This window comes from Cetorhinus maximus, chromosome 7 (genome assembly GCF_964194155.1).
Source record: "Cetorhinus maximus chromosome 7, sCetMax3.hap1.1, whole genome shotgun sequence".
Lineage (NCBI taxonomy): Eukaryota > Metazoa > Chordata > Chondrichthyes > Lamniformes > Cetorhinidae > Cetorhinus > Cetorhinus maximus.
Window position 1 is genome coordinate 29,755,032 of NC_135885.1, and position 16,708 is coordinate 29,771,739.

Sequence of the window (16,708 nt, forward strand, 5' to 3'; positions counted from 1 at the left end):
CGTGTAGGCCCCCTGAGTGAGGGAGAGCGCGACGGGAGGCGGGCCCGGCTCGAGCGGAAGTTTCGAAGCGGTGGTCGTTAGCCGGAGGCTGTGTGTGTGTGTGTGAGTGGGAGGGAGGGAGAGTGATCCTCACCCGTCCTCACTGTAACAGAGCCTTTGGGAAGGGAGTGAGGGAGCTCTCTGATATTGTGAGGGGGGTTTCGTCCCCCACTCCACTCCGATTAACATTATCGGCCATGGAGCAGGTGGGGAAGATCGGGAGGAGGAAGGGGGCAGCCCTCAGAGCCCAGTGTGTCTGATAGCGGCATTCCCTCACTCTCACTCACTCACTCCCATTGTTCCCTCCTCGGTCCCCGGCACTCACTCATTCAGACCGCCCTTTGTGTGACCGCAGACATCCTCAGTCACGGGCGATAGGGAGCGGAAGCTGCTGCCTACTCAACAACCGCCTCCTTTAAAATAAGGGGAAAGAGAAACGAACACACCTCTCCCTCCCGCCCCCAAAATGGACAACAAATCGTTTGCAATTGTCCTGGATGAAATAAGGAAGGTAAAGACTCCATTGTTGCTCAGCTGTCGTTCTTCCTTCCCGAGAATTATTGTGTACTATAATTACATTTAAGAATTTCAGAGAAATATGTGCCCAAGCATTTGAGACGATATGTTCGCTTTTAAGTTATAGTTCCTTTTCTGTGCAGAACTCCATGTATATAATGTGGAACTAGCTACGAATGAAGCTAAAAAGACACCTAGGACACTGAATAGACTTGATGCTAAACTTGTCTAGCCAATGCTGAGCAGCAGTCAACAAAACTAACAGGGAATGCAATGCTGGAAAACATCCAGAAGGTCAGGCGGCATCTATGGAGAGAGAAACAGAGTTGATGTTTCAGCTTGATGACCTTTCATCAATCGGGTGTTGACCCACATAACCAAACCAGTAGAATGTAGGTCAGGAAGTCGTGTTTATACCATACAGTGCTCTAGTCAGACTGCATCGTGTGTACGCTATCCATTTCTAGTTGCTGAAACATTCTGGAACTGGAGGCAGTATAGAGAACTATGAGGTTCATACCTAGTTATAAGGAAAGACTAGAGACACTTGGGCCTTTAAAGCCTGAAAAGGAGGTGCTTGAAAGGTGATCTTCTGATAATAGTTAGGGGAATGGAGAAGATGAATCTGAAATAAAACTTTAAATTGTTGGAACAGGACTAGATGATGTGGGCCTGGTTGCAGAGATCAACAGTTTAGATTAGACTCCAGTTGGAACAGTAGAAGTGCAAATCTTGGAATAATTTAAGAAATAATTATATGGTCAAATGGGTGATTGTTAAATTAAAAGCAAAAAACTGTGGATGCTGGAAATCCAAAACAAAAACAAAAATAAAAACACCTGGAAAAACTCAGCAAGCCTGACAGCATCTGCGGAGAGGAACACAGTTAACGTTTCGAGTCCGTATGAGTCATATTTATGGACTCAAAAGGTTAACTGTGTTCCTCTCCGCAGATGCTGACAGACCTGCTGAGTTTTTCCAGGTATTTTTATGATTGTTAAATTATTCTGAAAGGGGCTGAATTTGTATGTAATTATATTGTGATATATGTAATTGATATGTCTGGTATGTTTTTTAAGTATCTTGCTGTACCTTTATATCCTTAAATATAAATCTTTAACATTGATGAAAAAATTACAAAATTACATTTGACACATAGGAAATCTACTGTCTCGGTGTTGCATTTAAAGGTTATGTTGCAAAGTGTAAAGGTTATAATGCAACTTGTACTAAGTGACTATACAAAGTTCTCAAATTAATTTATCGTCAATAAAAACATGAGAGATGAGGAAGATCATTTAACCTATTTTACCTTGTTAATTAGAAGCAAACAATAGTTCTTCCCATCACTATATCCAAATATTTCTTCAAGGTTTTTGCCTCCACTAACCTCCCAGAAGCCCATAATTTTTTTGTGAAGAATGGCTTTTGATATTGGTTCTATATTTACCATTTTATCGTTTAAACCAGTGGCCCTTGTTCTAATTTTATGACGTGTCTTGAAATAGTGCTCAATATTTGCAATTTAATATGTTGTATATCCATTAGGTCTCTTCAGACATCTTTCAAAATTGAAGAGCCCAAATTTCTCTAGTTTTATCTTTTAATTAGGCTCTCCAACACTTAACTTCTGTCTTCAGGGTTTGAATGGTTTCTTTGTGTCTTGTTGATTAAAACTGGGCTCAGCTTAAAGTGCAGTCTGACCATATGGGCTCTGGGGAAACTGGAAAGAAAGTAAAACTTGCTCACAGTTATTGAGCAAGCACCACATGTGACTGAGAGAAATGAAACCACTGTACTTTTTCATATTATAAAGTTCTTAAAGAAGCAATATCCCGAGACAAAAGCAACATAGGTTGAACAAGATGTTTAATGCAAAGGCCGTGAATCTGACATTGAGTTAGAGATGTAGGCGTTAGAATTTCAACTTGCTGGTGTAAAACTAGTGTTGTGGATCGGTTGCCTCTTATAGAAACTACCCAATCTTTCATTCCATTGGTTTTAGTAGAAGTTAAAATTTGATGGCTTCTGTAATGAACGACCGATTGTTTTGCCATTTTTATTGCCAAGTGGCAAGTTGAAAATCTATTGTGAAGCCATCTTTGAAATTTTTTTCAGAAAGATTTAAGTATCGCTTCATTCAATTTGTAGCACTCAAGCCTCTCATTCAAAAAGTTATGGAGCTTAGCTCTAGAATGTAAATTTAGTAGTACCATATTATCAGAAGCCCAATAACAATAAATACTGGCCTAGCCAATGATGCCTGCACCCTGTGAACAAATTAATAAAAACAAAACTTCAAATGGTTTGTTAAATCAAATCCCTATCACTTATTCCAGTGTCTCAGGTAGACACCAAAGAGCCCATGACAGTTGAAAGAATAGCAAGGGTTCTGTGGTATCTTGATCAATATTTTTTTCTTCAACCAAATTGACTGGACATTTATCTCTTTGTATGTGAGACCTTGCTTCTCTGCTTCAACAATATTCACTACAATTCAAACGAATTTGGTGTTTTGGGATTTGAAATTTAAAAAAAAAACTCAGCTTGACATTGCTATTTCAGCTGTGTGTATGAAATCTTAGGGTGTTATTATCTGACTGGCTGCCAGCCTTATGGACCCAATATAAATGTATAGCAAGTGTCTTAGGTTACCAGCATTGAATATCTTATATTCCAATAAGCTCAAGGCAAAATGCGTATTGATTATTTTTCAAATTTCTTACAGCATTGACATCTGGAATTTTCTCATCTTTTAGACCTTGGCTCCAGTGCATGCTGTTTTAGTTTGAATACATATTGTGACACAGAAATTATTTTATGCACTTTTCATGACAGTAGCCAAGCCAACTTAGTGAGCTACTGATATTAATTTTAAAACTTGCATTGATTCTGAGTTGCCCAGATACTTGATGCTTCCTCCAGTCTTGGGCAGATTTAGAATATCATTGTAATATCATGATCTAAAATATGGGCACATGTCAAAAATTAATACCTTTAAGTTTCTAATGGCTATCTATAATAGCAACCACTATATTTATCTAACTCAACAACCTAATTTCTAATGATATGACTACAGAATATTTGTGAATCCCCTTATAAGTCACAAGGTGCAAATATTTATTTGTAGAGTCAAATAATTGGGCATGTAGGTCTCATCACATGTAGTGTTGTCATGTTAAATGGTTTTAAGAGACATTTATGATGCTAGAGAAGACTGAAGTAATATTAGTTTTGCACCTGTTGCATCCTTTAGTTAAAGGATATTAACAAAATTCAAAACAGATGCTAAAAGATTCAAAACTGCAGTGCAACATTTGCACCAAGCAATGTATTGTAAATATTTTCTGGCAATCATGTTACTTATTATTCAATCTTCACTTAAGTGAAAATTTTCACTTTCTTTATAGGGGGTCCTGACTGATCATAAATTAAAGGCAATTGAATACGTACATGGATATTTTTCAAGTGAACAGGTATCATCAACTACCGATCTTTATGTTCACACTAATGCTGATTCATACTTTTTGTGTGATTGCAATTAACATTTCATTTTATAAGCCCTTTTAGGGTTGATAATTACTGGTATAAATATTTTAATAAGTTGAATACTAGTGGAAAGTATTAATAGATGCTTGCTAAATAGCCATTTTACTGCAGATGTATTTAGTAAAAGCTTTTAAATTCTTAAAGAAAGAAAAGTCAGCAGCCATTTTGTTCTTCAATTACTTTTTTGTTATCTCTCTAAAATGTATCCACATCCTTGCAGGTGGTTGAATTACTGAAGTATTTTTCCTGGGCAGAACCTCAACTAAAAGCTCTTAAAGCTTTACAGCATGTAAGTGCTAAAACTGTCTTGCAACATTGCAGACTGTTAAATGTCTGCTTATCCTAATTTTCATCTTTGTGTAATGTATGATGGTTTGTCTTGCTATATTGTAGAATTGAATTATCAAATTATAGCAACTTGACAAAATTGGCTAAAGCCACTCTGCTTTTCATTGTTTTGTTTTTCAGAAAATGGTAGCCATCCATGTATCTAAAGTAATAAATATCCTTCATTGCCTCACTTTCACTAAAGATAAACTTGTCGCCTTAGAGCTAATAGCTTTGTAAGTATGTTGCTGTATTTGATATAGTATCACACCTACCTTCTGTTACATTTGCTGTAAATCATGTTGTTTCAACTAAAATGTAGCATTTTTAGGGTCTTACAATCTTAAGCATAATGAATAATTGCTGTAAAAAGGTTGCAAAATGTAACAATGTTATAGAAAACCAGTAATCATGTGAATGAGAAGTTCAGGTTATTTTTTATCGCAGATGGGGCCTCCAATACATCTATATAAAAACAAAAAGCTAAAAGCTACTGCGGATGCTGGAAATCCAAAACAAAAACAGAATTACCTGGAAAAACTCAGCAGGTCTGGCAGCATCGGTGGAGAAGAAATCAGTTAACGTTTCGAGTTCATGTTCTGCCGAAGGGTCATGAAGACTCGAAACGTTAACTGATTTCTTCTCCACCGATGCTGCCAGACCTGCTGAGTTTTTCCAGGTAATTCTGTTTTTGCCTCCAATACATCTGATGTATATGTGCATATTATTGTTTTTTAGAGTTAGCGAATATAGTACCGGGAGAATATAGTTGTTCACTAAGCTATTAAAAGAATGAAATGAGGTTGTTGTTAGGTGTCACATTCATAGGTAGGCATTGTAAATGTGATCAATAAATGTTCTTTTCGATAGGAATATCATTGATCCTCATAACTATCGACTTATTGAAGATATTTTTCGGGTACACCTGCCAGAAAAGAAACGCTGCAAAAGAATTCTCGATCAGGTGACGCATCTTAATGAGACCACTTTTCTGACTTCTGGTTTTACAGGTCCGTTGTCAGTGTTGTGTGATGGTGGAGATAATTTAATTTTAAATTTATAGGGGAAAGATTTCAAAGATACTAAGAACAGAAAGTATGCAGGTAAGAAATAAAATCTGAAAGCTTGGATGAATTAATTTGTAGCATAGGAAGGTTGATGCATTTGTTTAAGAAGACACTTGGACAGAGGTATTGTGAGGGAAATGCTGAGGATAGATTCACACTGCAATTGGGTGGTAACTGGGAGAGCAGTTTGACAGGTTATGGTTTTGCCACAATCAGCAGCAAAGGTGAGGACTGCAAGACAAATTTGGCTTGGATGAGCAGGGAAGATGGCAGAGTTGACCCTAAGTGGTGGGCTCTTGTTTCAGAGAAGTAGGTACTGGCTGGATGTGTTAAGTTGAATAGTGTGGTTTAGTGGCAGATCGACCAGGCACTTGTGTGGAAGTTTGCAGCAAAGAGGTGCCCAGCAGCAAAAATATGCCTGGGGTTATAGAAGTGGGATCTTGGGGGAAAAAAGAGAAGGGGGAAAAAGTGGGGGGCAGAAAAAGAATGGGAGGCAGGAACAGAGCCTGGGTCAAAAGTGAGGAGGGATTGAGAAGAATAATGTTTAAAACTTAAAAAAATTACAGTTTGAAGGAAGAAAAGCAAATGCTGAAATTAATGGCTGAAAAGAGAATAGATTAAAACAAAAACTGGAGTGAAGAGGAGAAATTATAAGATGATGAAAGGGCAATTTTCTCTTGTCGTATAAATTGTTGTGATTGTTTGAAATTTGGCATTCTTGCTTTTGTCCTGATGAGTACAAGACAAGAGCTTTGGCAAGATGTCTCTATTTTGAGTAATATTAAACGGCAATTTATTACCATTTAATAAAATAAATCATATAATAACTACAGCACACTGCAGAACAGATCAGCATGCTCCAGAACACTGGCTATGACAAGTCAATAATGTTGAAACTCCCAGAGAGCTATAATGGGTAACTATGGAAATACTGATGTAGCAATTTTTAATGGAACTTGGCAATTGTATCAGTTAATTGTCTTTGAAGCACCATGGTGAGGGTGACAGCAAGAAATGAGAAAGCCATATGAGTGGGAAGAACACTGGTCAGTAGTGATGAGCTGCGAAGATCAGCAGGGGGCTGAGTGATAGTGATAAACAGGCTTGTGTTTATCTTTAGTAGTATAAAATTGGAAGAGGAATGGAGAGTGATTGCAAAGTAGACATGCAAAGAGGGAAGGAGAAAAGCATCAGTGTAGAACAGTACTTCCTAAACTTTTTCCTGATGTGACCCCACTTTATTGCCTCAAACTTTGTGTAACCCCAGAGTGAAAATTTGAGAGGTACAGGAGCTGAGTGGGGTGGAAGGAGGCTTCAGTTCTTCAGTTGTTGAGTGGGGTCAAGGGACTTTAGCTCTTGACTGGGGAGGGTGGAGAAAAGGAGTTGAGCTTGGGGGGATTTGGTGTAAAAGCAGGGTTTCTCCAAAAAAACACGCCGACCTATTCACAAGTTTTTAAATATTTTTCTGCAGCATTTGGTCCTCGGAAAGCAGTCAATTAGGCCACACCCACCACCAAAAATACACTAGTATTTAAAGGGGGCTCGCAGGTGTCAGTACAAGATCCAAGCCATTGTGGCCTTCGAGCTTGCGATCCCAACACCTCGTCTCCTGACCCCACTGGGGGTCATGACCCACAATTTGGGAAGCCCTGGTTCCGAAACAAGACACCGTAAAGTTTAGTAGAGGACTTGGGCTTGGTACTAAAAGCTGCTGGGTGTCCCAGGGCAAATTGATTGGGTTGGACTCTTTATTTTTGGGTAAATAATGCCTCAAGAGTTTGAGGAGGAGGTTGACGATGGCAGTTTTATAAGGGAAAGGTTGAATGCAGCACTTAGTTGGAGGCTGAGTATTTGGGTTAAACATCAAGGATGTGGAAGAAAAACCTAAAGGAAGAAGTAAAAGCACAAAACATAACATTTTAAAGTATAAGTTTAATTTATAACGAACTTGCTTAAGAAAATAAAATCCTACATATTGAACCTGAGCAACACTTGGTGGCCAGATTGTGGAACTGCAGGCAGATTCAAAACATTGAAGAATGTTAGCATCACAGACGGTCACATTAAGTGGAAAGTCATATTATAAAAGTGACAATCTGGTGTTAGCATATTTAACAGGTGAGGACATAATTAACACTGTAAAGTCTATAGGAAGTACTTACAGATGATCAAACATACTGATTTTTATTAACATGTGGATAGTTATAAGATCCATACAATAAATATAGATAGATCCCCAAATCCTATATATAGAATGCATTGTCCACTTTAGTCACTGCACTTTATTGTATCCTCTGACTGACAGTGACCAACGCACAGGTGTTGCAATTGTTTATATTGTTTATAATATTGAGCAATACAGTAAAACTAATCTGTTTTAAATTGGATTTAGGTTTCTAAGCCATAGCTATCATATCAATAAAATTGAGGATGGTGCAATTTGCCGATATTGTAATAATACATTTCTAAGATGAATTTAGAGCTGTTCTTTTTGTTGATGTCCTGATTTTTGTTGTTACATATAAGGCTTCTAAGGCTGGCTGTAAGGCTCCTCTTGCCATGCGATCTTCATGTGGAATGATTCCAGGAAACCCCTATCCTAAAGGAAAACCCAGTGTGTTGAATGGATTGTTAGCAGTAAGTATGGAACCTTTGCTATGGACACATTGATCAAAATTTCTCTTGGTTGTGAAAGGTAACATTACCACTTTCAGTTTAGAATGTTTCCCTCTTTTCAGGGCAGTTGGAAGCTACCGCTTGGGCACAGCGGAAAGGGAAGGCTGGTAAACTTGGGTGTGAGTGACAGATCCAGCAACTTATACATTTATCCATTAACACACAGAGGCTTTTCTTGTATTTCTGTCCCATTTAATGTTAAGACTGTCAAGACAATTAGAGATGGAATGTTTTTGCAGCAGAATAGTAGGACATGAATTTGTGCCCTATAATTATTCACATTTGAAGTTTTCAATCTCATTCATGCCAATCTCCCCTGCAAGGAGGGTGGAGAAAACACTAGGAGGTTTACTGAATAGCTCTTGCTTAATGCTTTAAGGGCCAAGTTAAGAACCGCATTGGCAGGGGCCTGGGACAGGTTTGCAATTTGTCAATATTTAGCAGTTTATTCATAAAAAGAAAATTTTACAAGAACTTCAAAAGTTGCAAAGCAAATTTGTTGATAGATTACATCAAAACAGGTTACGTTAACCATTTATAAGACATTGGTAAGGCCACATCCTGGTTCTGGGGACTTTAGCTATGCAAGGACATCAGCATGTTGGAAGAGGAAAAATTCTGAAACTCAACAGTAAAGACTAGTAAATGACAGATCATGTGCCTTTCAATCTTCTTTTCACTTATGATGGTGTACCCTTGTGAGAGAAAGGAAAGTTGAGAAGTAAAATAATTTGTGACATCTGTGCTGCAGGATTCCATGATTCTAGATTACTGAAAGTGAGTGGATAATGTATTTAAGTAGATTACTTACATTGTCACCATAGGACCAAAACACATGCATCTTTTGGTGAGCCTCAAGCTCTAAAGATTATATAGAATAATACCTATATGAATAACAAGACATGAAAAATAGAATCCCATATTGGCCTAATACAAATTTGATATGTGAAGAATTAATTGTGATTTTCTCTGGCCAGGCTCTATCTGTTAAGAAAGAAAATGAAGATGGCTACAGTGTTGGCCGAGGGATAGCGACCTGTATTCTAGGACCTTCTAAACCAGTAAGTATGAAGGCTAAAATACTGCCATAATATTGATTTATAAGGTCAAGAATTCTACTTCTTAAACAGTGGATAATGTCACTGTTTATATTTGTCTGCTTGCTAATCAATATATTATGATGAAAGGGATCAAAGGATATGAGTCTGTATTGGTAAGCTTCATGCAAGTGTGCATGTCCGATTGTATCGTGTTCTCCATTTCCTATCAGTTTAAATTCCAAACTTTTCTTTTCAAAAAAGTAAAAACAAAGGTAATAATTTTAAATGTGTAAAGAAACTGCAGGGACAGAAACTACTAGAGTCAGATTGCCTGCAACCCCTCAATTCCTCTTTTATACCTTGCACTTAAAGCAAAAAGCTAGTGTTTTGACCTGCAATTTAATTAATTTGCAGCTCATTCGTTGTTTACTTAACGACATTTGACTTTGTGATTTCTGTTGCTATGATGAAGCTGTATGGTATGTTGCGCATTAAGTTGCATAATACTTCTGCCCTTGCAAATCAAAGTATACTCTGAGTTACATTGAGAGAGGAGTGCGATGACCAGTGATTTTCAATGTTAAACAACTGAGTTAACATTGTGCACATCAAAACAATGTGGGGGTTTTATGGAGCCTGCAGCATTGTCAGCTGATGGCACGTTTCACCACTGAATAGATTCCCCTGCTGCGGAATTGCATGTGTCTCCCCTGCACGCCATCGGCACTTTAAATTTAAATTGTAATCACGTGGAAAACATGAAAAAGCAAGAGAGCAGATGTTCTGCTACCGGGAATAGTGCGCTACTGAAAATTCTTCCCATATTCTCTTTGCGATAATTCAATTACACTCTTGTTTTCATCAAAGATGGACACCAATATGTGGGATTTTAAAATATTCTTCAGTACTATTAAGATAATTCATTAGAAGGCCACTGAAACAAACAATCTGATCAGATTGTAGCCAATAACCCTGAAAAAAAAAATATGGATGTGTTGCAAAGGAATGGTAAAAACATGGTATGTTCATTGCAGCTGGTGTCCTAGCATGTAACGACTGTTATCAGGATCGACTAGAAGTGCAAGTGAATTCTTGACTGTTCATATTTATTTCCCTTTTTAAGTAGTGTCTGGAAATGCTAGATGCTGGAAATCCAAAATTAAAACAAAGTGCTGGAAAAACTCAGCAGGTTTGGTAGCATCTGTGGAGAAAGAAACAGTTAACATTTCGAGTAAAATATGACTTGAGGTCTAAAGATGAGTCATATTTGACTCTGTTAATTCTGCTTCTCCCTCCACAGATGCTGCCAGACCTCCTAAGTTTTTCCAATGAAGGCAAGTTTGAACATACAATTCATGGGCAAAATTTTCCCCCCCGTTGGTGGGAAGTGCGGGAGCCGGCGTGGGCAGGCGGCTGTCTGATCGGCGCCCCTGATAGGGGGCACACCGCCATTTTTCGTGGGTGGGCCAATTCAGTCCACACGGAAGGACGAAGGAGCACTCCGATCTCCCTGGGACTAAGTGCTGCCTCAGGGAGATCGATTCCCAAAGTGAAAAGGTTATTCTTTAGAAAATTTCATTTACCATCCATGTCCCCTCATGTGACAATGTCACATGAGTTGGGACATGGACATAACTTTAAGTAAAAGTTAATAATTTTTTAATTCAGTCATGAAGCCTCATCCTGCCCGTGGATGAGGTTTTATGCTTTTTCAGGTGGCCGCCAGCTCTCCCGACCTGCCCGTCAACCTTAAGGTTGGACGGGCAGGTCCATTAATTGATTTTTGAATGGCCTCAATAGGCTGTTGACAAGCCGGTGGGCGCACAGCTGACTCAGCTGCGCCCCCGCCGACCTGAAAATACAAATGAAGCGAGATGACATCGGGAGTTCTGCCTGACGTCATTTTACGAGTCGGCGAGCGGGCCCCACCTCTAGTTGCCGACAGGAAAATTCTTGCCCATGTTACACTTCCAAAGGGCATTCTATCAGCATAGTGGGGTTTAAGAAAAATTGATTATTTATGTGCATGTAAGGTCACTGGTGGGCTTCAAGTTATGAATATTACTATGCGCAAGGTGTGTTACAATGCAATTTTTGTAAACTTACCAATGAAAAAATATCTTTGCTGTTTCTTGTTATGAGGTTATTGAATAATTAAATAAAGCTCTTGCCTGTTTGTTTTTAATGAACTTGAATATTGATCTTTGTCACATTATTGTATACTAATATTGCGAAAGTACTCACATGTAGTAGTTCAAAGAAGTCAGAACAGGCAAGATCAGTTTGCAAATGGGATTCATCATAGGTAGTGTAAAGTCATGAGATGAGATAGAAGAACCTGTAAGTTAAATGGCAATGTGTTTAAGTGAACAGAGCCAGAAAGGGACCTGGGAGCTCTGTGAATTAGATTGGTAAAGCTGTTGATTTAATGTGAGCACATGGTGAAGAAAACAAAGTGTTTTTATATTTGTAAAAGGTTGGGGTGTGTAACTAATTCTAGTGTAGAGAGGTGATTTTTAAATTGTATCTGACTTTTTGTGATTCTATCTGTGTTCAGTTTGGATCTCTAATGGAAACAGCATTGGCCTATATATTCTCTAGACTATCTCCATTTATTAGTATATCAATCAGCTCTTTGGATCAGTTTGGAAGCTGATTATGAAAAAAATGTATACTCTGTACACATAGTAAAGCAAATTGATACTCTAACACACTAGACCTTTTGAATTGTTTCGATTCCTAATGTCTAAGTTATTTATTTTGCTGTTTAGTTCCTATGTACCCCACATTTCTTGGCCAATAGAGTCACTTGTTAGCTGGACACAGCTAAACCTTTTTTTGCAGTTGACTCAGAGGAGATTTGAATAACTGATATGATTCATTCAAATGAAAAAGCTTGAATCTTTATCGTATTCATAGAACATTCCAAATTGCTTTACGGCTAGCGAATTACTTCTGAAGTGCAGTAACTGTTAACATAGGCAAATGTAGCAGTCAGTTTGCACCAAGCAAAATTTCATAACACAGCAAATTAATCACCAAATGATTTTTTTGATGGTATTAAGGGATGGTATTGATCAGGACACTGTGCAAAGTTCCTTAACACAGTTTTCATTCAACTGAAGCAGTAGACCAAACATCATGGTAATATCGCATTTGAAAGATGCTAACTCCACTAAGTGTCCACAGAGATTGGTCATAACACATTGTAGAGCTTAAGCCTACAATTCTATGACTGAAAGACGAGTGCTGCCAACTAATTCAAACTGACCCAATTCCTTATTTTTTTGTTCTGCTTCCCTGTCTCATTCCAAGTCTTCCTCGCCCCTTACATCTTAGGTTTTCCAGTCTAGACCTGTGGGTGAATTTCCACATAGGCTTTCATGTTCGTCCATTGTGAAAGACATGGAAGTGCTAGAAAAACAGCTTGGGCATAGTTGATGCTATTTTTTATTAAAATCAAGGTGGACAAGTGGCAGAGTCTCAATGTTTTTCGATTCCTGCAGAAAACTGTATCAGAACAGGAAGTCGTTGTGTCAAACAGCTGTTTGCAGCCCCTATGTTCCAATTGCATATGCTGACTTGCCAGTAAAACCTTTGTGTTAATATTGTTGTGTATACTTCCTTTTGATTGATTCATTAAAATTATGTATTAATTTTATATTTTGCATTTAATCCGAACAATTTTGTATCCAAATAAATTATACTTGTGAATGGATTTATTGAATTTTTTAAACTTCTATTCAAAGAAATTTGTGAATTCTACATACTTATGCTTGAATTTTCCTTTCATATAGGCTCCAGTAACATACAATCCTCATAAGCCTGTTCCTTACCCTATACCTCCCTGCCAACCACATGCAACAATTGCACCAAGTAAGATTTTATTCATATTTTTCTTGAACTGTTTTCACTGGCAACAATATTTATGCTGTAATGCAGTCATAATGCTACAGAAAATCATACATGTATTGATATTGATATTGCTGTTGAAGCTTGTAAGTATCTTACAGGCAATAATACTGTGATGCATACTTTTCCACCAGAAATTGTGACTTCTGTCCAGTGAATCAAGATATTGATATTAGAAATGTTATAAGCTCGTCAGTATATTATTTTTCTTGGGGGAGGGTCTGGTATAGCAGAGATATTTATGATGTTCCATTTTGTTAATGGACAGCTTGTTTGAACTTTGTATACTGGAAGGTGAAGAACGTTGACTGTAAATTGCAAATTCTACTGCTGATATGTTGCAGCCAAAGTTCAGTGAAATGCTGGAGAATTCAAAGACCTCCTCTTTTCTGCCTCAGTTTGATATTTTTATTTCCCATGATGGTTAAGCTTGTACCCTTTTAAAAGGACAACAAGTTATATTGCTGAATTATGGTCAGTAAACATTTGTCTGCTGAGAAATGAGTTTGGGAATTCTGACTTATCGAAGAGAAATTACTTCATCTGTTTGAGTTGTGTCCAAGGAAAGTCCTGGAGGCACTAAGACATGCAACCCATTGCAGCCTTGTGTGACAGTGTCTCAAAACTTTTTTTGTGCAGTTGACTAATAATAAAGCAGTAAATATACTTGTTTCGCTCTGTAATGGTTGCAAGCTGAATAGTCCTAACTCAGTTAGATTGCATCTAGTCTTCACTATTTACATAACAGTGGAACTTTCTCTTGAGGCGTAATTTGGAAGTTATACCCAAAATTTTGCCATCCGTATGCCCATTTTTTGGGACTCAGTATGTAGAACTCGTCACATAGCCCTTTTGTTAAATATGAAAATTAAGTTTCAAATCAGTTGACTACCATTTGATGCTCAATAGACATGACATGTTAAAGAACGTGCAAGCATGCCAGCTTTTTTATGTGACTCATACTGAAGCTATAAAAATGCATTCAAAGAAACAGAAAAAAAATGCGTCTCAGGATAAATCTTTTTATTAAAAACAATTGCCTAAAGAAAAGGCATTGTTTCCTGCTGGACTGAAAATATTGGGCTTAATTTTACACCGTTTTGCACCAGTGAAATTGCAGAAAATTCTTGCATATGGTTCTTCAGCTTGGGGTGGAGCCATTACAATGAGCATTTGGATGCAAGAATCAATAGACTGCATAAAAGGTTAATTAACTTGGGTAAAAGCAAAAAACTGCGGATGCTGGAAATCCAAAACAAAAATAAAAATACCTGGAAATACTCAGCAGGTCTGGCAGCATCTGCGGAGAGGAACACAGTTAATGTTTCGAGTTCGTATGACTCTTCAACAGAAGCGTTAACTGTGTTCCTCTCTGCAGATGCTGCCAGACCTGCTGAGTTTTTCCAGGTATTTTTATTTTTGTTTTTAATTAACTTGGGTGTAGTGTAATTGCATACATAATACACTTGAGTTCAAGTTTGCTGAAGTTGTTGCAACAGGTATTTGCTTAATGCTCCAATTACACATGTCTCTTGGTGCAAATACACAGCTAAGTGAGCTAACACTCCATCAACCTTGGTTCATGGCAAAAGATTGACTTCTGTCCACTAAATCAAAGTGTGATACTGATATTGGAAGTTTTAAGTTCATCAGTATTTCATGAATGTGCAATCAATGTAAAGAAATTAGATGTTTGGCATATACAATAACTTTGTGCTCATAGGATTTTGAAGATCGAGGTACTGTAAAACAAATGCATTTATAAAAGATGTTATCAACATAATTTTTTGTTAAATTCGCTCTGTAATGGAGCAAGTTAAGGAAACAACATAGTTGCATAATGCTGAAAATGAGATGTTTATGGTGGACCCCAATCTCTATATTTGTTTATTTCTTGTAGGTGCATATAACACAGCTGGCCTCGTCCCAATGGGCAGTTTCATAGCACCTGTTGTAGCACCAGCTGCATTTGCTCCTCAACAAGGTCTGAGCAGAATTAATTTATTTTAAATCTTTAAAGAGCATTCCCATTGCTTATAATTGTGTTAACTAAAGGTTGATTATTTGGACTGCCAGGTACAAAGGTACTTCAGATCACTCTATAGTGTTTACCACAAATATTTATTTCTGAACCAGAAGTGCTGATTATTCTAATCTTGCTATTTCGTATTTCACCAGTCACTGTAAGTTAACCCATCCACTAAGGCCGAGCTGAAATCCTGTGAACTTAATTTTCTAACGAGTAGAATCAAGCAGGTTGGCATACACAATGAATGTGATTAATAACACTAGCGGTAAAATGAAGATAATAACTAGAAGTGAGGCAGAGAAATAGATAAAGCTTAAGAAAATATATTATCTAAAATGTTGTAAACTATCGAATTCATTTAATTTCTAGAGGAAGGATTCTGCAAAGTACTGTGAGTGTGGATTTTTTAATATGGATACTGGGCACATATTTTGATGATTTGTACTTTGGCTATTCTATGCAATTACTGAAAGTGTCCCCATTAATTTCTGCCTTGGTTGGTTGTGTCTTCTCTAGCCTATTCCACGGCATGGTCTATTCCAGCTGTAAGAATGGCACCAGTGGCAACTCAGTATATTGTCCTTGCACTTCTCAATGGAATAAACAGCTGTGGTTGAAATAAATAAATTTGTCACTCTGATATGTATCTAATTTTCTTGGCCTTTCAAATAATGGTGGCATTCGTGGATTGGTGTAAAAAGATGAATCATGGCAAGTACCAGGGTTGAGAGTATTAGTATGCATGTATTGTTACAGACTAGCTTGTGTTCTTGGAGTTGAAGCCCCTTTTCTTCATGAAAGAACAAACTTGCAATTATATGGTGCCTTTAAGATGCCCTGAAGCACTTAACAACTGAGCATTATATTTGAAGTCTGGTTACTGTTATTAGGAGGACAACTCCAGTCAAGTTATACACAGCAATTCCCCAAAAACAATACATTTAAATGAATGATTAGTGTATGTGTGTGTGTGTGTGTATGGTGTTTTGTTGAAGAGATTGGAAAAATAACACTACCATGGTTTTTTTTATGCCAATCTGAACAGGCAGCTAGGGCCTTGATTTAACTTCACATCTGAAATAAAGGGAATGGCATGATGGGGAGGGGCTGCTAAGTTTCAGGTATGCTATCAGTATTATATTGAACCTTGGGGAATCCATGCAGATAATAAAGTGCAAGCTTCTTTTGTGCTGCTGTCTCTTCTGCAGGAGGCACTAGATAAAATTGAGGTGCCTAAATAAGCAAGGCAGCTGTGACAATGAACTGCAGGCTAGGAGATGGGGCATATCTCCTGATGTTGTTTTGAGGTATGCAGAGATGAAAAAGTCAAACAGAAGAGCTTATCACCCCTTTAAGAGAGTTTGTCACAATCAATTTGTAGATTGGGCAGGTCAAATTTTTAAATTTTTTTTATTATCGGGCATTCTTTAGGAGTGTACCAAAATTTAAAATTTGTAAGGGTGAGCTGAGGAGCATGAAACAAGAATATATATTTTTCCGTAATTATTTATTGTATATAATACAGTCCATTTTTAAAAGGAGAAATAATATTT

General features: G+C 37.6%; 1 protein-coding gene across 6 annotated transcripts in view; it reads left to right on the forward strand.

The window, feature by feature from the left end:
- Positions 1–14: 14 nt before the first annotated feature.
- The window catches only part of proser1 (proline and serine rich 1), a 33,599-nt gene continuing 16,905 nt past the window's right edge, over positions 15–16,708 (forward strand). Inside the window, exons 1-10 of one of the 6 annotated variants that reach the window (XM_078545273.1) lie at positions 15–550; positions 3,966–4,031; positions 4,325–4,393; positions 4,573–4,667; positions 5,302–5,395; positions 8,025–8,135; positions 8,213–8,293; positions 9,152–9,235; positions 13,012–13,090; positions 15,027–15,110. In XM_078545273.1, the coding sequence (XP_078401399.1) occupies positions 506–550; positions 3,966–4,031; positions 4,325–4,393; positions 4,573–4,667; positions 5,302–5,395; positions 8,025–8,135; positions 8,213–8,293; positions 9,152–9,235; positions 13,012–13,090; positions 15,027–15,110 (808 nt within the window). In that variant the 5' untranslated portion in view covers positions 15–505. Of the gene's footprint in view, positions 551–3,965; positions 4,032–4,324; positions 4,394–4,572; positions 4,668–5,301; positions 5,396–8,024; positions 8,136–8,212; positions 8,294–9,151; positions 9,236–13,011; positions 13,091–15,026; positions 15,111–16,708 lie in introns of those variants that run through there. The other 5 variants (XM_078545274.1, XM_078545277.1, XM_078545276.1 and 2 more) reach the window with 5 other exon arrangements.